Source organism: Canis lupus, chromosome 10, assembly GCF_003254725.2.
Source record: "Canis lupus dingo isolate Sandy chromosome 10, ASM325472v2, whole genome shotgun sequence".
Classification (NCBI taxonomy): Eukaryota; Metazoa; Chordata; class Mammalia; order Carnivora; family Canidae; genus Canis; species Canis lupus.
The window spans coordinates 43102843-43123865 of record NC_064252.1 but is presented as its reverse complement, the minus strand read 5'-3'; the positions used below and the strand labels follow the sequence as shown (position 1 = coordinate 43123865).

Here is a 21023-nt window from a genome sequence, read left to right as displayed (position 1 = left end):
ACTCATAGAATTGCGTCTGCTATTTTGAAAAAATTATCCCGAAGTGGAAATCTGTAGATTGCAAAATTGGCTGTATACTTTTCAGCTACTTTTATTGAAAGAGGGAGTTTATTTTCCCACCCCTTGATTCCAGCTTGCTTTGTGACTTGCTTTGATTGTTCTAATGCAGAAGGGATGTTGTGCCAGACCCAAACCTAGAGGCCTCATCGCTTTTACTCTCACTGCCCTGGAACTTTGAAACCAGCATGGGAACAATTCTGGACTAGCCATCTGGAGACTGAGACCACATGGAAAGAGGTCCCAGGCACCCCAGTCTATTTACCAGATGAATGTAAATATGTAAGTGATTAGCTGAGCCCAGCCCAAACCATAAGAATCACCCAGTTGAGTCCAGCCTGAATTACTGACCTGCATTTTAAGTTAAATAAATGGTTGTTTTTAAACAGCTAAGTGTGAGGATGGGTTTTATTATGAGCAGAAGCAAGCTGATACTAGACCATATAGTATGTAGTTCTATAACTTTTTTTCTTTACTACATTACAAAGAATTTGACTTGTCAATACATAAAGATCCATCTTCTTCTTTTTAAGAGTTGTATACATTTCTATATTATGAATTATCTACAGTTTATTATTTTCTCAGTCACACATTTAGGTTGTGCCTGCCTGCCTCCTTCCTTCTCTCTGTCCCCCCATTTTTTCTATATTTTAAGCATCTCTATAGTTGTTTTATACTTACCTTACTCCGCCTTTTCTCTGCTAATATTGGTTATCTTTTTCATGACATTTTTAAAATACAATAAAATTTATCAGTCTTTTTCTTAATGGCCTCCCCACTCTAAATTTTGCTCAAGAGCAATTTTCCAATCAAATATATACTCTATTTTTTCTAATACAGAATTTTATGTGAGTGTCTATGTGCATGTGTGGGTGTGTTAGGCTTAATTCATGAATCTTCTGAAATTCATTTGAATTTATAGCGTGAAATAGGGAATTTTTTTGTCAACTGGATAGCCAATTGTTCTAAACGCCACTTAGAGTAGTTCATCATTTTGTACTGATTTGAAGTACCACCTTTACTTTGTATGTAAATGATCTGCTTCAAGACTCTATTCCATTAATCTATTTATTTGCCTGTTACCAGATCAGTAGCAAAATTACTACTACAATGTAACAATTACTGCTGCCTTCTAGTAGTTTTGACATTGGCAAAATATCTTTCTTTTTTTTTTCAAAAATGTCTTGAATATTCTTCAATATTCTCTCAAAATAATTTCAGAATCAGCTTTAAAATTCCATGAAAAAAGTCATTTCAGAATTTTAATAAGGCTGACATTAACTTTATAATCTGCCATCCATTGAACTTTTAACAAACACTGACTCCTGTTGTCAGTGATCATGATATGCCTTTTCTGTTTTTTTTTTAAAGATTTAATTTATTTATTTGAGAAAGACAGACTGAGAGGGAGCACAAGCAGGAGGAGAGGCAGAGGGAGAAGGTGAAGCAGACTCCCTGCTGAGCAGGGAGCCCAACACGGGGCTCAATCTCAGGACCTTGAGATCATGACCTGAGCTGAAAGCAGACACTTAACTGACTGAGCCACCCAGGCACCCCATGATATGCCTTTTTCCTTATTCATATATTTCTTATGTCCTTCAGTAATGTTTTACAGTTTTCTTTTTTAATATATTGCATACTTATTCTTTGGTTTAGTCCTCAGAATGACATTTTTTTAAAGCCATTTACATTTAAAAATACATTTTAAATTTTATTTTTGCTCATGTTTGAGAAAATTATTCCTGAAAATTTTCTTTAAATTTTAGCATTTTGGTAAGCTGAATTCTAATAATTTGTCATTTGGTTCCTTTGGATTTTCTGGGTAGATAATCATATCATTTAAAACCATGAGAGTTTTGGGGCTCCTTGGTGGCTCAGTGGTTGAGCATCTGCCTTTGGCTCAGGTGGTAATCCTGGAGGTACCAGGGTTGAGTCCCACATCAGGCTCCGTACTCAGGGGAGAACCTATTTCTCCTTCTGTCTATGTCTCTGCCTCTCTCTCTGTGTCTCTCAAGAATAAATAAATAAAATCTTAAAAACAAAAACAAAAACAAAAAACCCATGAGACTTTCTTTTATTTTACCTTTAATTTCATTATTTTTCTTCTTCTTCTTCTTCTTCTTCTTCTTCTTCTTCTTCTTCTTCTTCTTCTTCTTCTTCTTCTTCTTCTTCTTCTTCTTCCTCTTCTTCTTCTTTTTTCTGGTACTGAATTGGCTAAAACCCCCTGTGTGTTCGTATTCGTCAGCTCAGGCTATCATAACTGAAGACTACAGTCTGGGTGGCTTAAACAACAAAAATGTATTTTCTCACAGTTTGGAGTCTGGAAGTCCAAGATGAAGGTGCCAAAAAAGATCATTTCCAATGGGACCTCATTTGTCAACTTGCAGACAGTGACTTCTCACTGTGTCCTCTCCTGGCCCTTTCTTTGTGTGCACTAATAGAGGGAGTTCTGGTGTCACTTCCTTTTCTTCTAAAGCTACCGGCCCTCAAAGATTAGGCCTCTATCCTTATGCTTCATTTAACCTTAATTATCTCCTTAAAGGCCAAATCTCCAAATATAGTTACACAGGGGATCAGGGCTTCAACATATTTCATTTCTGGGATATCAACATAATCGCATTTCTGCATTAGCATTAAAAACTATTATTTTAGGGGCAACTGGCTGGCTAAGTTGGTAAGGCATGTAACTTGATCTTGGGGTTGTGAGTTAAGCCCCACGTTGGATGTAAAGGTTACTTAGAAATAAAATTGTTGAAAAAAATAATGGTTTCAATAATGTTTTATTTTCTGTTCTGAATATCTGAGAAATAATGAGTGTACAATGTACAGAAGAAGCAAAATCAATTTGGTATAAATCAGAGTTATCACATAGGTTTACTTGAAAAATATGTTTGTACTTAGAGTACCTAGTTCATGGTAGAGAGAAACCAACTGTTTAAAAAATACCTATTAATTGACAGTAGAACTGCCACAAACCTTTGCTATTATATGTGTGTTGTGTTTAAAATGTCCATAAATAAGGATGTTTAATACCATATAGATAGATGGTTTATGTTCAAAAAGCAATCATTCATTTTTAACTAGTGGTCTATAAAGACTTGGAGTTGGACAATGGGTGCATTTCAATAAAAAGGCATCATCTCTTCCTGCTGCCTGAAGATCTTAGATTATTCTTCTTGTACTAAAGTGGTAAATACTGTAACAAATAGAAATCTCTCTTTCTTGCTATCTCACGGAAGTAGACAAAATTTTATGGCTATACAGTAGCTTATAATTCCCACCGTCTTATGACTTAGAATTTTTTAGCAAAATACCACATTTTAAGTCATAAATAGTCCATTCTGACCCACACCCACCCAAAATTATTCTTAAAACTTTCATTCATTGAAAACAATGATATAAGATGACTTAGATAAAGGATTAACCTGTTTTAAGCACATTGTAAACATTCAAAAATTGTTAGTTACCTTCTAACCCTTAAGAGCAAAAATTAAAGATATGCATAATGAAAAAAGATATTTATTTGCTATATGCTTTATATAGGTTACACTTTCTGCAAGACAGCAAACTTCATTCTTTCTCCTTCCTTCTATCCCATATCCAATCTCAAGTAGGCTCTTTAAAAATTTTTTATTATTGCAGTATAGTTGACATACTATTATATTAGTGTCAGGTGTATAACATAGTGATTTGACAACTTTATACCTTACACCATGTTCACCATGGTACCATCTGTCATCATATGACATTACAATATTATTCACTATATTCCTTATGCTATACTTTTCATCCTGTGACTTATTTATTTTATAATTGGAAGTTTGTATTGTAAGATTAATTCTCTTTACCTGTTTCTCCCATTCCTTCACCCTCCTCCCTTGTGGCAACCACCAGTTTGTTCTCTGTATTTATGAATCTGTCTGTTTCTGGGTTTTGTTGTGGCTATTGTTTGTTTGCTTTTTTGTTTTATAGATTTCACGTATAAGTGAAATCATATGGTATTTGTCTTTGACTTATTTCACTTAGCATGATAACTTATTGTTAAAATATCAATACTATGCAAAGTGATCTACAGATTGACTGACTTTCCTATCAAGAAGGATCTTTTTATTGGTGGGATGAGCACTGGTGTTATACTATATGTTGGCAAATGGAACTCCAATAAAAAAAATACCAAAAAAGGAGGATCTTTTTATAAAAAAATGAACACATTGACTAAAATTCCACACTTTTACAGACATGAATGGGCTCAGATACCCTTGAGTCTAAATCCCTGCTTTGTATTCTTTATGGCTTGGTGACCTTGACAAGTTCCTTATTCTCTCTCATCCTTGATTTTCCCGTTCATTTAATTGGGATAATAATACATTCTTTATGGGTTTTCTATGAGAACTACATGAAATAATCTATGTGAAATTCTAAGTAGGATCTCAGTAGATGAAACATTATTATAATTATTATTATTAAACATATTTTCTTGCATTCTGATTTAATTTGAAATACTTGTTCATAGAAATGAGTCTGGAGAAAACTTAAGGAGTCTAATTTCCAACCATGATTTAAAAAAAATCTACTTGAACTTTTGAGTTTCTTGTAATATTATATTCAGGACTCCAAATTTTGTTCTTAGATGCACCAAAGACTATAAAACATCTTTTGTTAATGGTGGAAAATAAACAGCTTCTTAGGAAATAAAACTCCGTCATGCAAGAGTATATAGATTTATGTCCAGTTCTTTGATTAAAAAAAAAGAGAAAAAGCCTTTCTAGAGTTAGAAACGTTTCTCAAACCACTATAGAATAACCATTATGACTCTCCACTTTTCATTTTTATTGCTGGATTGAAAAAGATGACTGTCTACAATGCCTGCACCAGGAGGATATTATTCTACAAATAAGGGCCCAGCGTGACATTTATGAGAAAGCCAGGGTCCTTCTGTGCAAAACTGATTGGTGCTCAGCCAATGGGCTCCAGGGCGTTGCAAATAAAACCACCTTCTCCACCGGGCCCGTTCAGATGCAGGATAGTGTGTTGCTTCTGCCTGTGGAACTTTAGGAAATGCTCAACTCCTGTCCTAGCAAAATACATCTGTGGCCAGCTAAGTGAAACCAGCTTTGAAGATGAAACACCTTCTTCCTCAATTCCCTTCCATCTTGGCCATCTATTGCTTCTGCATGCTACAGATTCCCTCTTCAGGTAAGGGGACCCCTTCATCAGATCCCAACTAGCCTGAGCTCTAAGGAAGACTGAGACAGACCTTGATCCTTCACAGTGGTTCTGGTTTCTGGAGGGAGTCAAACTATATCCCCTCACCTACCCCATTTACCCTTTTGAAATGGCTTCCCATTTGTCTCTAACTTTGAGAGGGTGGACAGAACCAGAAGCCATAGCCTTTCACCAAAGGAGGCACCTTTCCCTTGTGGAACTCTCTTTAAACAGCTGCTGACTCAGGGCTGTCCTAAAGATGTGCTGCTAAAACTGTGAAGGATGAGTTGGGGACCCCAATGTCTTAGTAATCTGTACTCCAGGAATTCTGCAGAGAGGAGAACAGAGGTGGTAAAACTGGGTTTTACAGACCCAAAGACTGAGGATTGAGGGGCAGTTGGAGAGGGAGCACACAAAGGAAAAAAAGGAATATTTTCATAGCTTTTCTGTAGTCTCCCAGGAGGCAGGATCCCAGACAAACCTGTGGACGCCCCAATCTTTCTTGGGCTTGGGTGCTGTCCGAGGTGCTGACTGGATGGCGTTGTTGCTTTCCTAACTTCTGAGAACCAGTGCCTTTGCAGGGAACCAGGGGTGGGGTATGGGATCAGTAGTCAGAATGCATTACCCATTTCAAGGTAATTCACCAAATTATGCAAGGAAGCATGTGTTGGAAACTCTGATTGAAAACAGGGACTATTTCAAAATTTCAGATTTTTCCATTAGAATTTTGATTTAGGGAGTATAGAAAATCTTTGAAAGTATATTCAAACAGAAAATATATTTCAAACAGTATGTTTGTTTCGCTATGTTCCGTAGTGTAATCACAAAACCTAGGCATTGCAGGGAACCTTGGAAGTCATCTAGTTTAATCTTTTATGGAGAGTAGGGAATCTATGATTTCTCTAATTACTTTCAGTGACAGCCAACTCACTACCAGCCTAAGGGAGCCAGTAGCTTCCTCTTCTGGGCTCCAATAGAATCTGTTTGTATTACGTTTTGGGGAATTTATTATTATTTCCTATCCGTCTGTATATTTATATACACCTCCCTATTTCCTATTTGATTTTATGTTTCCTGAGGGTGGGTCCCTATGCTCTTTATTGTATTGTTTTGTTTTTTAAAGATTTTATTTATTTATTCATGAGACACACACACACACACACACAGGCAGAGACACACACACACACAGGCAGAGACACAGGCAGAGGGAGAAGCGGGCTCCATGCAGGGAGCCCGAGGTGGGACCGGATCTCGGGTCCCCAGGATCACGCCCTGGGCTGAAGGAGGCGCTAAACCGCTGAGCCCCCGGGCTGCCCTATCATTGTATTGTTAACACAGAATCTCTCGAAAAATCCTTATAGGATTAGTTTAAATTACTTTGCATCTTTGAGTGTCTCCAATCAGCAAAAATTTCTTTACACTAAATTAAAATCTGATCACATGTGCCTTCTAACCATTAGCCCTAGTTCTATCCTTTGGGAAAACAGAATATGATTAATATCTCTTATGATAGTTCCCAAAATAATTGAAGGCAGTTAGCATACACTTCTTAATTTTCCTTTTTGCCAAAGAAAACTATTCTGTTTCTCTAACTTTACCACATATTCTATCATTCTAGTAGGATTACTACTCAGGGCTTGGACACTATTATTTCTATAAAGCACAAGATTGCCCTAGCTTTTCTCGGCTCATACAGAGGTTACAGGAAGCAAAATATCACTCAATATTTTAAAATATATATATATATTACTTTTGAGCCAGATATTCCCTGTCCCACATTTTAAAAATCTAAGTTCAGGGATGCCTGGGTGGCTCAGCAGTTGAGTGTCTGCCTTTGGCTAGGGCGTGATCCTGGGGTCTGGGGATTGAGTCCCACATCGGGCTCCCTGGGAGGAGCTTGCTTCTCCCTCTGCCTATGTCTCTGTCTCTCTCTGTGTCTCTCATGAATACATAAATAAAATCTTAAAAATGAAATAAAATAAAAAATCTAAGTTCAGGGTTTTACATTAACCCCATTTAACTTCATCTATCCAATTGATTCCTAACTATCCTCCCAAGTGTTGTATCACACACAAATGAGATGCAGATTTCATTTAGACCAGATAAAGGTTGATTAGCATAGGGTGCAGCTGCGTGCGGGCAACAACCTTGCCCAGAACCTACTCCTATAGAGATGAGCATCTGTATTGCTCAAAAGTTCCAAGAGTGATTCTGATGTACATACTTTCTTGACAACATTTCCTGATATTCTATTTTCATAAGTTCCATCAAAATACACATTATGTCATCACCTAGATATCTTTCCCTCTTTCTTAGTTACTCTTATAATGGTCACTCTTGAATAAAGAAACACTCTGTTTTTAATTAATTTTGGTACAAATCTCATATTTACTGTTAGTAGGCAGAAGTGTGTTTTCTTTGTAAATCCTTTTAAAAAAAACTGTATTTCTAGAATCTTTGTATGTTCTTCATGGTAAAGATTTAAAAGTCCATGCTATGACCTTTATTTCCCCTCTAATTAATATTTTTATGATTTCTCACAATAGGATCTCCTCGACCTCTAGCTGATCCCCCAAATGGCTTGGATATCATGCAGCTTGAGGTACACTGCTGTTCAGTAATGTGAGATTTTTATTTAGTCTTGGCCTTGAAAATATCATGTGGATAGTGTTCACTTGAAACTATTTTAAGATCAGATTCTTGGCTGCAGCAGGAACTCATGTTGCCATTTTCATGGCCTCATTTAAGACATCACGAGAGTTGTGTTGAAATTCACTGCCTCTGTGTGAGAAGATAATGCAAGGTTCATAAATGGGACAACTTTAGTATTTTACATATGTTTTAATAGATTGCTATTGACTAATTTGTACCAATCTTTGATTCATTGTTCATATTTTTCTTTAGCGACTGGCATATTGGGCCACTCTTTCTAAGCAACCTAAGGTAAAAAAAATTATATACATATAATTCATTTATTTTTATTTTTTTAAAGATTTATTTATTTATTTGAGAGAGAGAGAGAGAGAGAAAGCACAGCAGGGGGAGGGGCAGAGGAAGAAAATCTCAAGTAGACTCCTGGCTGAGCTCGGAACCTGACATGCAGCTCAATATCACGATTCTAGGATCATGACTTGAACTGAAATCAAGAGTGGGGCACTTGGTTGCAGAAGGGAAGGAGTGTGGGGACATGGGGTGACTGGGTGACGGGCACTAAGGAGGGCACTTGATGGGGATGAGCACTGAGTGTTTTATGTTAGCAAATTGAATTTAAATTTTAGAAAGGGGGAAAAAAGAATGGGGCACTTAACTGACTGAGCCACCCAGGCACCCCCATATAAGAATTCTTTTAATTATAACAATGCACATGCTTATACCATAATTGGTATCTGTAACAAGCACACTTTTTTGCCACCTGCAGGAGAAATCTGTGTATATGGTTAAGCATATGGGTAAGAAGGTAGTTGTAGGAAATAACAAGTGAATCTCTCAAAATAAAATACCATGGAATATTGGTCATTCATGTATATTCTTACAATTATAATAATATATATGTATAATTACATTAATTATGTATGTTATGAGATATCATGACATATGTTACACATTGATATAGTATGATATGATAATTCTTCAAAACAATAGATTTCAGGTGAAGGACCTAACAGTGATAGTCACCAAAACGGATATGTTTCAGTGGATACAAAGTAAATATTGATTCAATCAAAAGTGTAGGATGGTGGTGTTAGGGTGGAGCCCATGATTCTAAAGCATAAACTGAATGTTTTCACCTTGAACCATATCTTTTCTTCCTCCTTCCCCTCCCCCAAGCCACAGCATACCTCATCTTGGTGAACTTCTTATTATTCCCCTAATACCCCAGACTCTTATATCTGCACAGGTTTTTCCTCAGCCAAAAATGCCTTTGCAGCTCAGATTCTAAAACCTGGGTTCAAAACCTAGTCTACTTAACTTTGGCAAAATTCTTAATCTCTCTATGTCTCAGTTTCCTCATCTGTAATATGGGAATAATAGTTATACTAGCCTCATAATGTTGTTGTGAAGATTGAGTGCTGGAATCTTTGAAGGGTTTTCAACAGTGTCTAGAACACAGTAAATGACAGCACCTAAGTGCCACCTGCTAGCATTGTCCCTGATGCAACTAATGGCCATTCTTGAAAACTCAAACATTACTTTCTCTCTTTTATTTTTTTAAATTTATTTGAGAGAGAGCAAGAGAGCACAAGCAGGGGAGTGGCAGAGGAAAAGGGAGAAGCACACTGCCTGCTGAGTGGGAAGCCCAATATGGGGTTCAATCTCAGGACCCTGGGATCATGACCTGAGTCAAAGGTAGACCCTTAACAGACTGAGCCGTACAGGTGTCACTGCTTTCTCTCTTAAACTTCATAAATATATCATGCCTATTTCTCCTTATTTTCAGTTTATCCTTATGCACATGTTTGAAGACAATTGCCATTTCTTATCTTTAGAACTAATCTTTACAGCCTTGCTATCTAGAGCAAAAATTCAGGGTGAAAATCCAAAGTTTTCCATTTCCTTGGCACTGTTTCTTCACTTCACACAGAATGGGCTTCTCTATCCCTCACATAAAGGCTGTAGGGATGTCCCCTACATAGGCAGAAGTGAAAGTGTGGCTGTCACATGTGCTACCTATAGCCTTAAATTGGGTTGTGGGCTTCCCCAAGTGCAAGGGCCCACCTGGAATGAATTTCCATCCACTTCCTCCATTTTCCCAAAGCTGGTCCTGCTCATCATTTCCAGTCATAGAACAGCAAGAGATTATTCAGTGAACAAAACTCTCAATATCTTAAATCTATTAATAGAGACACTGTAGCTCTTCCTGGTCTTGCTGCTGCATTAATAAAGGACCTTTGGCATGTCACTCCCTCTCCTGGGGCTCTGGTTCCCTCAACTATCTCATGTCCAGATGATCTACCTGGGCTCTAAGTCCTCTTCCAGTTCTGGTCTCCAGAAAAGCCAGATCTGGGTGTCTGCGGGACTTTCGTCTTTAAGCATTTCAGAAAGCACAGTTACATCCTACAAATAATGGCACCTGCAGAAAGTCTTCTTGTTTTGTGCTTCTGGTGGGATCAGAAGTTCAGACAGGAAAGGGGACAATGAATTCTTGGGAACACAGTACTACTATTCATCCCTTCAAACAAATATATCTACTGAGAGCACACCACGTGTTAGGTGCTAAATGTGCAATGGTGATCAAAACAGAGAAAACTACTTGCTCTCATGAAACTGAAGTTCTAGTTGGGGACATAAATAATAAATTAGATAGTAAAGAACATTTTGAAATACATTTTTTTCTGTAAAAAGTTCTAGTTGGGGACATAAATAATAAATTAGACAGTTAAGTACATTTGGAAATACATTTTTTTCTGTAAAAAGAAAAAATTGAAGCAAGGAAGGTGCAGATAAAATGTTGAGAGTGGTGTTTGAGCACCAGGAAAAGCATCTTCATATTTCTTGTTGTTTTTTGGCTTGAAATCTAACAGCATTAAGCTGATAAGTGTGGTACACAAAAACAATTATTTGACTAATTAGTGTCCAGAAAACACACATACACTCACACATACATAACGAGTGGGGTATGTGTGCATGTGTGTGTATGTAGAATACATAAGTATGGGTGGCTTCCCATGCAGAAACTCTTCACAGTAGGTAGGAAGATGTAATTGTGTCAACAGCAACAAATTATAAGTGTTATTAACAACTTTCATTTCTGTCTCGATTGAAGTTTGAGCCGACTCAAAGCGGTTTCAAGGTGATTGAGATGAGAATGATCAATCTTAGCCAGATCAGCATATTTAAAATATTCACAGTAATCATCTTAAGCAATACAAAATGCACACATAGAAACTTGATTTATTGTTTTGTAAGACATCTTCTTCACAGCAAGATATCAGAGTAGAATATGCTTAGTATACAACTGTCATTCATGCAAGGATTTAGAAATGAAAAGTTGGACTTTTTGCAAAAAGAGTGGAGATTTATGTAGAAAGCTTTTGGAGGAAAACGAGTTTGGTCAATTTGAATCAACTCTAAAAAACTGAATTCTAGAGTATACTCAGCAACAAATTAAAAATTGCAATCATTAATTTTATTCCAAGTCTTAGATGGTTATCTCGGAATGGATTAGGGTATTGCTTCTATGTACTACAGAATATGTTTTTCTCCCTAAGATTGGAAAGGTGAAATGAGAGTCAACCTTAAAATAATTATGTATTACTGGGAACTTGTTTTTTTTTTGTAAGACCCTTCATCAACTATAGTTGCCTGCTCCAATTAAATTCCATGTATCTTACCCTCACAATTCTCTTTCTAGGATAATCAAGACATATACAAAAGGGTGAGTACTGCCTAGCGTGGTAACACAGGCATGCAACTTTCATGTTTATAGCAAGTGACACTTGTACTAAAATAAACTTTTTTATTATTCAGTTTTTATTTCACTACTCCAGAACTCAGGAGCCAACACATCCAGTTAAAAGTGGGGTCAGTACTTTACCATTCTCATCTTTCTGTAAAAGTGACTCTCCTCTGCTTGCCTTTTATCTTATCCAAATTAGTATGTGTAGATAAGTAGAAAAGCACGGGGCTTGCAGACATTGTCTGTGTAATAGCTTTCTAAGGGCTTTTTCCTGGAGCTTCAGAGATTCTTCTTTCCCTGTCTGGGCTACGGCTGGTGGGAGGCTGAGAGATCGAAAAGGTTAGATAGTATATTATAGAAAAGGAAAAAATAAGTGAGGAGAGTTTTTTATTATGCACTTTAACAGATGTTTGAAAAAGACCTGATAAAACTGAGCTCAATTTACATTTATTATACTACCTTTTAAATTAAATTAAATTTTTAAAAGATTTTATTTATTCATGAGAGACAGAGAGAGAGTCAGAGACACAGGCAGAGGAAGAAACAGGCTCCTCCCCAGACCCAGGATCACACTCTGAGCTGAAGGCAGATGTTTAACCACTGAGCCACCCAGGCATCCCTACTTTTTTATTTTAAGAAGAATTTTGTGAAGCATAAAGTGCTGTGTCCTTAGTAGTGATCCATAGAGGTGCACCTTCTATAACCATCACTATGTATATATGCTAAGGAGATAACATGCATCACCCCTAACTTTGTTATTTTAAACTTGAAATACCCTCAGAAGCAGGTTGTGTAAGTGAATTTCTGCAGGGTATGATTTGAGGAATATTAGGAAGGTCATAGTATAAAATTTTTAATTCAGTGGCTCTGTTACAGTAACTGAAATTCTACCATTAGTAAGTCATTTATATAACCATATCTTTTCACGTCTTCAAGAACATCCTTTTAAAGAAAAAATAGTGAAGTGTTTTTTTCCCTAAGAGGTAAAGACTCATCAGTAGCATAGATTTAGGAATGAGGATCAGGTGAGGATGGGGATAGATAGTATCAGGAAGGCAAGGGGCTTTTAATTGTTTGTCTCTTTTTTCCTCATTTTCCCTCTTTGCCATCAACTTGTCTTCTATGTCACTCACTCATTCTTCCACCTCGTTAACCTTCGTCGTTAGGACTTCTAGTTTGGATTGCATCTCATTCAATTGATTTTTAATTTCTGCCTGATTGGATCTAAATTCTGCAGTCATGAAGTCTCTTGAGTCCTTTATGCTTTTTTCTAGAGCCACCAGTAGCTGTATAATAGTGCTTCTGAATTGGCTTTCTGACATTGAATTGTAATCCAGATTTTGTAACTCTGTGGGAGAGAGGACTGTTTCTGATTCTTTCTTTTGAGGTGAGGTTTTCCTTCTAGTCATTTTGCTCAGGGCAGAGTGGCCAAAAACAAGTTGTATTGGGAAAAGGAGAAAAAGAGAGGAGAGAAAGAAGGAAAGAAAAGAGAAAAAGAAAAAAGAAAAAAGGAAGAAAAAAGAAAAAAAGAGAAGAAAAAGAGAAAGAAAAAGAAAGAAAGGAAAAAGAAGGGGGTGGGGGGAAGCAAACAGAAATCAAAAAGCAAAAAAAAAAGAAAAACAAAAAACACGGGGGAGTATCTTCTGTTTCTGTATACTTTAAGTCCCTTGACTTCCCCTGGAACTTGTCCGTCTAGCTGGTCTTCTGGGGGAGGGGCCTGTTGTGCTGATTTTCAGGTGTTAGCACTTGGGGGAATATCAAATTTTCAGGTGTTAGCACTTGCAGGAATATCAAATGCACTAGGAAGGGGGGATTAAGGTGCTGTCCTTCCACCTCCCCCCGCCCAAGACTAGGAGAGCACACCTGGGGCGCAAAAGGATCTGCGTGGGCTTGCTTCTTTGGGACAGTGCACTCCTCCCCAGAAGGACAGAACACTTGTGGATAAGGCCCATAAAAGTCTGATTTACCCTAAGGGAATATTTGTAAGTGTTGTGTAGGAATTATAATCTGTTGTAAGGGCAAGCAGTTCTTTATTGAAAACACAAAATTTCAAGCCTAGGTGTGGATGTGAATTTTATCCGGGGTATTAAACCCATTCATAAGGGAGGGCGTGGAGAGGACAGGTAGCCTGGGCTGCGACCTGGCGAGGCCAGCCTCCGACCCCCACCCCCCCCATCTGTTGCAGTTCCCTCCTGTGCACCCCTTGATGCGCCTGGCCGCGCAGCTCGTCAGCCCCAGGATGAGAAGATTTCTGCAACCACGGGTAGGTGTTCTCCTCACTTAACCGTGGTGACTTCAGGTGGTCGCTGGGGGGCAGGGAGCAGGGGAGCGGGAAAGGGAGCGCTGACTTGCAGGCTCTCTTTGAATCGGCCTCCACCTTGGGAAGGAGAGCAGGCCTTACCTTATGCCACAGTCCCCTACCCTGAACCCCACAGAATGGCTGCAGGGCCCGGGGAGTCCCCTTAGGGCAGAGATGGCCTCTTCTCTTCCGCTCTCGTCTTCCAAGTTTCCTTCCACTTTCCCTGACCCTTCCTCTTCCGATGGACATTTGCCTTGGTGACCCCTGGGCTTCCCCTTGTGGCTCCGCCTGGCCTTTTGTCCTATCTCAGAACTTTATTTCTTTAAAAATAGCTTTTTTTTGTTTGGTTTGGTTTGAAGCTTTGAAATTACCAGCTTCAGTAACAGGTATAGTTGTCCAAAATCCTAATTGAAGTTTTATTCCATGGTAGCCAAAATAAAAGAATAATGTTGTGCCCAAGATTGCGAATCCAAGAAACCACCAAGGAGCCGACACTGGTGCAAGCGCACGAGGGTTTATTTGCAAGCTCGAGTTTGGTTCCAAGTATACCTGACACAGAGGAGCAGGGACTTGGACCCCGAAGTGGGTTACAGCTGGGTTTTTTTTATGGGCTGGTCTAGGGGATTTTCAGAAGAGGTGGAGGAATTTCTCAAGTTCTGTTCACTATTCTGATATGGGGCTTTCAAGGGCATTGAGCTCTGTTCTCATTCTAATATGGGACTTTCTACCATGGGCGTGGGCTCTGTTGTCTTTCTGATATGGGATTCCCTGCCGAGGACATTCTGCAGTTTTTCCTGTAAAGTTCAGCTCTTATTCACAGGGCCCTAAGATGGCTGTACTTGTGCTAATGCTAAACTTGAGGTGGAATGGCCTAAATTTTTCTCGGCCTCCACAATTACATGGGAGCCAAAATAAAAAAATAAAATAAAATAAAAAGAATATTCCTTTTGAATACTGAAACTCATCCCAGTTTGCCCCGGACTTTCCTGGTTTTAGCTCTGAAAAATCCCAAGACCCCTCAGGAAGCTGCTCAGTTCCTAGAAAGCGGGTGGGTCATCGTAAGTGTAGACAGCAGTTTGTCTTGTCTGATTCACTGCACAGCCTTCCGGATTGAGTCCGATCTGTTGTTATGCTAGACTCATAAGCAAAGACAAGCTGGAGAAGCTGCCATGGCTTATCCTTGGATGGGGGTCCATTTCAAGGTGATACTGTTGGGAAGAACAAGCCGATTTAACCTTGTCTTGGACATAAATGGTACCTCAATCAAGAAAACACGGCTGCCTTCCTGAACAGGAGATTATAATCGGCTACGTGGTTAGCCCTTCCCCTGAACTACTTTTTTGCTCCTGATTTCTGGCTACCTGAGGATGGAGCTGTGGAGGCTGAAAAGAGTAAGGCCATTCCACCTCAAGTTTAGCATTAGCACAAGTACAGCCATCTTAGCCCCCTGTGAATAAGAGCTGAACTTTATAGGAAAAACTGCAGAATGTCCTTGACAGGGAATCCCATATCAGAAAGACAACAGAGCTCAAAATGCCTTAGGCAGAGAAACCCCGTATCAGATCTTAAGAAACTCCCCCACACTTTCCCCCATATTGGAATGAGAAAAAAAATTCCTCTACCTCTTCTGAAAATCCCCTAGACCAGCCCATAAAAAACGGAGCTGTAACCCACTTCGGGGTCCAAGCCCCCACTCTTCTGTGTGGAGTATACTTGGACCCAAGCTCAAGCTTGTAAATAACCCTCGTGTACTTGCATCGGTGTCGACTCCTTTGTGGTTCCTTGGATTCTTGGGCACAACAGAGCCAAGGAGGTACAGGGTCACAGCCTAATGACTGCAACCCTAGGGGGTGTGGTTCCTGTTAAATAACCTGCACCTCATTCCCTCACAGGATTCGAGGACTGCTGCAGTGGATTTCACCAAGAAGGTGTGTAAGCCCTTTTGAGAACCCAAACCTCCTGAAGATCTGCAGGAGAAGCCTAGGAAGTGCTTGGAGCTGGGCAATCTTGTAGCTCCTCTAGATCACTTCTGGAAAGAACTGGTCCCACAATATTGCCCCTGAAAATCTGAGGCCGAGAGTTTAATTTCAGGTTTTTCTGAGCTTGTTCCGAGGCAGAAAGGAATCATGGGGCAATGCTGCTGGCTGACTATATTTCATCTCCAGTCTTGTAGATGAGTCACCTGGAACCATCTGTTCCTGAGGATTTGCTTTATGTGGCTCAGGGGCCCACATGCCAGTTGTACAAACTTGGGGAGAGGTAAACTGCAAGTGGCACAACCCCATCCATATACCAGTTCTTCTCCACGTTGACCATGAATCATAGATACCTGGGGACTTGGTTAAAATTCAGATGGCTGGGTCCCAGCTCCAGATAGTTGGTAGAGACCTGAGGATTTCCATTTCTAACAAAGTCTCAGGTGTCATTGATGCTTTTGGTCTGGGGACCACACTTTGAAAACTGTTGTCATAGACATTTTCAGAAGACCTTAGGCACAAAGTGGTTGCATAATGGCTTGTGTTTTTATGTTGCAGGATCACACTGCCACCTGGGGACGACCATTTTTCCTTTTCAGGGTATAGCATTCTTTTTCTCTGTTTTGAACTCGGACTCCCTCCTGCCACCCAATTATGGATTCCTGCAGAATGAGCACAGCCCAGCACCCTATGGCAAGCTAGTGAATAATTATGGGGACTCTCTCACACTTTCCTTAGGAGAGACCTTCAAAGTCTCCTCCTATAAACTTGACGTTTAGAAAAGAAAAGGTGCAGAAAGACATAGGCTGAGAGAACCAGGGCTCCGGGAGCATGGGTAGGAGGTGGGAGTGCTGCTGACAGACAGACATGGGAGCCAACCAGAATTGGGGTCTGTGTCCCTGTGTCCAGGTTCCGTGCACCCAAATAGCATAGGCACTGTTCTCCCCTTTCCTGGGGTCCCAGAGCCCCTTGTGAAGGTCACAGAGTCAGAAACTGTCTTAGTTTGTGGTCTGCCACTCACTAGCTCTGCTTCTTCCCCTAGATCCTCAAGTGTTTGCATCAAAAAAATCGGACTCTGAATCAGACAGATTCATGCCCCTCAAACTGTACTCTATGGGTCACTGGTGCCAAGAGGTTACTCTGCAAAGATCAGACAAGATGGGAAAACACTGCACCAAACACTCTCAAAAGTTTACAGCACATATCAGCATGTCTTGCAGGAAACAACCTGTTTTTCTCAGCTTTCTTATATAGTTCCCAACTTGTTTGATCATAGAGGCCCTGTATGACCTATTGGTGGTCATTCTCTAGAAGGTACTTTGAGGAACAATGGGTCTCCACAATGTCTTTAGGGTGAGAAGTCCTGTGATAAATGGTTTGAAGACCATTCTGCTACATAAATAGAGCCTGGGGTGGGGGAGCGGTGGGGTAGAGGACAGTGTCAGGGCTGTAGGAGCAGCAAGGGTCCTGGAGCACTGGCCTGGTAGCCCTGGGCTAGGGCTGACCAGGTGAACTCCCAGGGAGGCTGCTGACATTTCAGTTAGGAAAACGAAGTCTTAGGGTCAGTTGAGGAAGGATCCAAGGCCTGGAAACAGGTTCTAGGCAGTTTTGTCTCAGTATCTGTAAACTGCTCCTTTTTTTTTTCTCCCCCAGCCAAGGAATGGAAGAAACACTGAAGATAACACCCTGTAGGGAAGTCCAAGGTCAGCCCCATTGCTACTGTTCTCCTCCAAGTAAATGTTGTGTCTGACTTGGGGGGTGGTGAGAGGCAGCCAGAGGGGTGGCAATTCAAAATAGAGGGGGGCCACGTGGAACCTCTGAGGGTCCTCCACCCCCTCCCTCCCTTCCCTACTCTCCACACCACAGAGACCCCACTGCAGCCTGGTAGAAACAGGCTGTCCCAAGCACACAAGGCAGCCTTCGCCTCCGTGCTGGCCCTTTGCAGGTATGTCGTCTCTAGCAGGACCTGCGAGGCAGTGAGGGCCACACGTGGCCCAGCTGATCCTCGGGACTTCTCACCTGACCCTTTGAAGGAAGGCAAAGCCGCCCTAGCAGCCTTGGCAGGGGAAGGGGGGTACCTTATAGTGGGAACATCTCTGAGTACAGCAGACGTAGCCGGGCAAGGCTACTCCCTCCGTTCAACAGTGAGCTGAGACCCAGAGTTTAAATCTCAGGAGATTCCTTGGTCTTCAGGCCCATGGAATTGAAGTCCACGTATGAGGGCAGCTCTGGGCCTCCTCTGTCTCTCATGATGGTGTGGTCCTGGGGTCATTGAGGTGGCTGTCCTTTGGAGGTGTCCCAGCCTCCCTCCTGGAGCCTGATCTGACCTGCCAGAGCCTGGGCAGGCCAAGGGTGCCTGAGAAAGCTGTCCAGATGCTGCAAAACAGGACTCCCCAGGTGAAAGGAGAGGAAGAGGTTCCCTGAGGCCACAGCACTGACACAGACCGAATGGTCTAATTAGATGCTGCAAAAATGAATAAGTACCGATTTGGGGGCATTTGTGACTTATCAAATTGAGTAATTTTAAAATATGTTGTACAATAACATGCCCATAGGCCTCGTCTTGATTCTGGTAATGATTTGATCCAAGCAGTGCATTTTTCTCCTCTTTTTCAGAGTTCTGTGGCAAAGAGAAACTGGATCAGATAAAGAAATCGAGCAATTATCTTGAACAAATGTCAACTTTCTTTCTGTGAACAATAAAAGATAATTCTCTTGCTCTATACTCACTGGAATATGCAATTGTATAAAAAATAAAGGAGCATGGACACAATATTTTCATTTCTTATTGGGAAGTTTTAGGGGAGGGATTAGATGTATTTTAAAAATAATACTCTCTCTCTCTATTTTTTTTTAATGTTCTGTGTTTGGGATTGTTTAAGCACACCCCAAATATCTTGTTATTATCAAGAATTGAGAGCCTGGGGCTAGGGATAGACTGTCTTCCTGTTCTGGTTCATCTTTTAGCTGGGGCACTGTGGGCTGGTCACTTCCCATCCCTGTGCCTTATTCTCCTCCACAGTAAAATGGGATTGGTAATAATAGTACCTTCACACAATTTTTGTGAGGACTGCAGAGACCACCTACGTAAAGGCTTAGCGTGGTGGTACCTAGAGAGCATGCAATAGGTGTTGGCTCTAATTACACTTCAAAGATGATTCTGATGACACAAATAGTACCAGAACGACTTGCCCTAGACAGCTTCTTCTATCTTGCTGACCAGGGACTTGAGGTTACTGCACTGAGTTAACATATAACAATTCCAGACTTCTCAGGAAACCGTGAGGCTTAGGCATTTTACTTTCTCAGGCTCCTCCTCTGTAAACAGTATTTGACTTCCAGACCTCCCAAGATCATTCAAAGGAGTAGATGATGCAGAAGATGGGCAGTGACACAAGGAGGGACCCTAGTGATACATGCAACGAATCTAAGCTGCATTGAAACATTCTCCTTTTAAGCTTCTCATGAAATTTAAAAGTCCTCCTTTTAAAATATAATGTAGATGTCACATTTTAGGATTAGTTTTTATTTTTAGCATTTATAAGCTCTTGTAATAAGTCTCAAGCCTATTCTCTCAAATAAGATATTTTAAGACCCCTCAGTAGATCTTACCACACAGAGATGAGTCAAGCAAACCTGACTCCACACGACATTTTGCTGAGCACAGGCTGCAGGCAGAGGGATCAAGGCACTGGTCTGAGACCCTGCAGTAGGTAGGAAACAGGGCAGGTTTGGCCTCCTGGTGTATATCCCAGGTCCTGGGAGCACAGGGAGTGTGGACTTGACCTCACAGCTCCGTGACAGGGTGGGCAGAGCACAGTGTTCGTGAACAATGTTCCAGTACAAGTCTGTAGGAACAGTCTCAACATTTTGAAGTGACCAAGGATGACTGTTTCCACCTCAAAGTCCTGGAATCCTCTTCGTTAAACCAGTGATTATCATTTCCACTCCAATGGAGGATCATACACTTGGCACGGACCTGCCGCAGGCCAGCCTGCAGGACAATGGTTATGAGAGTGAAGGGTGGGCAAAGAGGGCCACTGCTTCTAAGGAACACTATTTGAGCTAAAAGCTCTTCCTTTGCCAAACCAGTCTCTGATGATGGGGAGGTAGAGACAGACTCTGAAATCTCAGACATCACCTCACTCCTTTCGCTTACAGCAGTGACCAGTGATGCACCACCAGTGCCAATAAATTCAGAGAGGAAAGCAGACTATGATTTACAGCTTCAGCTTCCACACTGTGACACCTGGTTCTCCCTACGTACAGTGCTGGGGTATTTTTAGCCTGGTGTCCTATGAGAAGGAGCCTTACATTTTCACTCTAACCAGGTGTCGCATCAAATAAGACCGAGTCCTAGGCCCAATGTTGGTCTCTAGAGAGAGGCTGCCTGCCTTCATAACCCTCGTGGTCACTTTATAGGAAGAGGCCATGCCTCAGGCAATTGCCCAGGCCCTGGGGGCCTCAGGAAGATCAGAGGTCTGAGGCTAGCAGAACAGAACTTGAAAGGAACTCTCAGAACGTTAAAGGGGGCAGAGGCCTCGCTGATCATTCACCCCCACCTTCTTGTGGGCTTCAGAGGAAAGCAGCCCACAGAAGCCAAGTGACTTGCTCATGGCCACAAGTCTACTGGCAACCATGTCCAGAACAGAACTCACATCTTTCAATTAAAGCCTAATTGCTTTCTTCACCCTAACTTTATTATCTCATATCAGTTTTCTGGGACCGCAGTAACAAATTTTCTCAAGCTTATTGACTTCAAGCAACAGAAATGTATTCTTGGGTTGCCTGGGTGGCTCAGTAGGTTAAGCATCTGCCTTCAGCTCAGGTCATGATCTTGGGTCCTGGGATCAAGCCCTACATCAGGCTCCCTGCTCATTGGGGAGCCTGCTTCTTCATCTCCCCTCTGCCCATCCCTCCTATTGGTGCTCTCTCTCTCATAAATAAATAAATAAATAATAAATAAATAAATAAATAAATAAATAAATAAATAAAATCTTTAAAATAAATGTATTCTCTTATAGTTCTGGAGGCCAAAGTCCAGAATAATGGTATCATTAGGGCCATGCTCCCTCTGAAGACCTTAGTG

At 40.7% G+C, this 21023-nt stretch overlaps 1 protein-coding gene across 5 annotated transcripts in view; it reads left to right on the top strand.

Moving 5' to 3' along the window:
* The window catches only part of NMS (neuromedin S), a 49377-nt gene extending 30670 nt beyond the window's left edge, over nt 1-18707 (top strand). For 2 of the 5 annotated variants that reach the window (XM_025463905.3, XM_049115445.1), the window contains 11 exons: nt 170-339; nt 4907-5253; nt 7809-7864; nt 8167-8205; nt 11615-11638; nt 11731-11784; nt 13845-13922; nt 15851-15886; nt 16493-16534; nt 17588-17637; nt 18551-18707. In XM_025463905.3, the coding sequence (XP_025319690.3) occupies nt 5178-5253; nt 7809-7864; nt 8167-8205; nt 11615-11638; nt 11731-11784; nt 13845-13922; nt 15851-15886; nt 16493-16534; nt 17588-17626 (444 nt within the window). In that variant the 5' untranslated portion in view covers nt 170-339; nt 4907-5177 and the 3' untranslated portion in view covers nt 17627-17637; nt 18551-18707. The remainder of the gene's footprint in view (nt 1-169; nt 340-4906; nt 5254-7808; nt 7865-8166; nt 8206-11614; nt 11639-11730; nt 11785-13844; nt 13923-15850; nt 15887-16492; nt 16535-17587; nt 17638-18550) is intronic. The other 3 variants (XM_025463900.3, XM_049115446.1, XM_049115447.1) reach the window with 2 other exon arrangements.
* The last annotated feature ends 2316 nt before the right edge of the window (nt 18708-21023 follow it).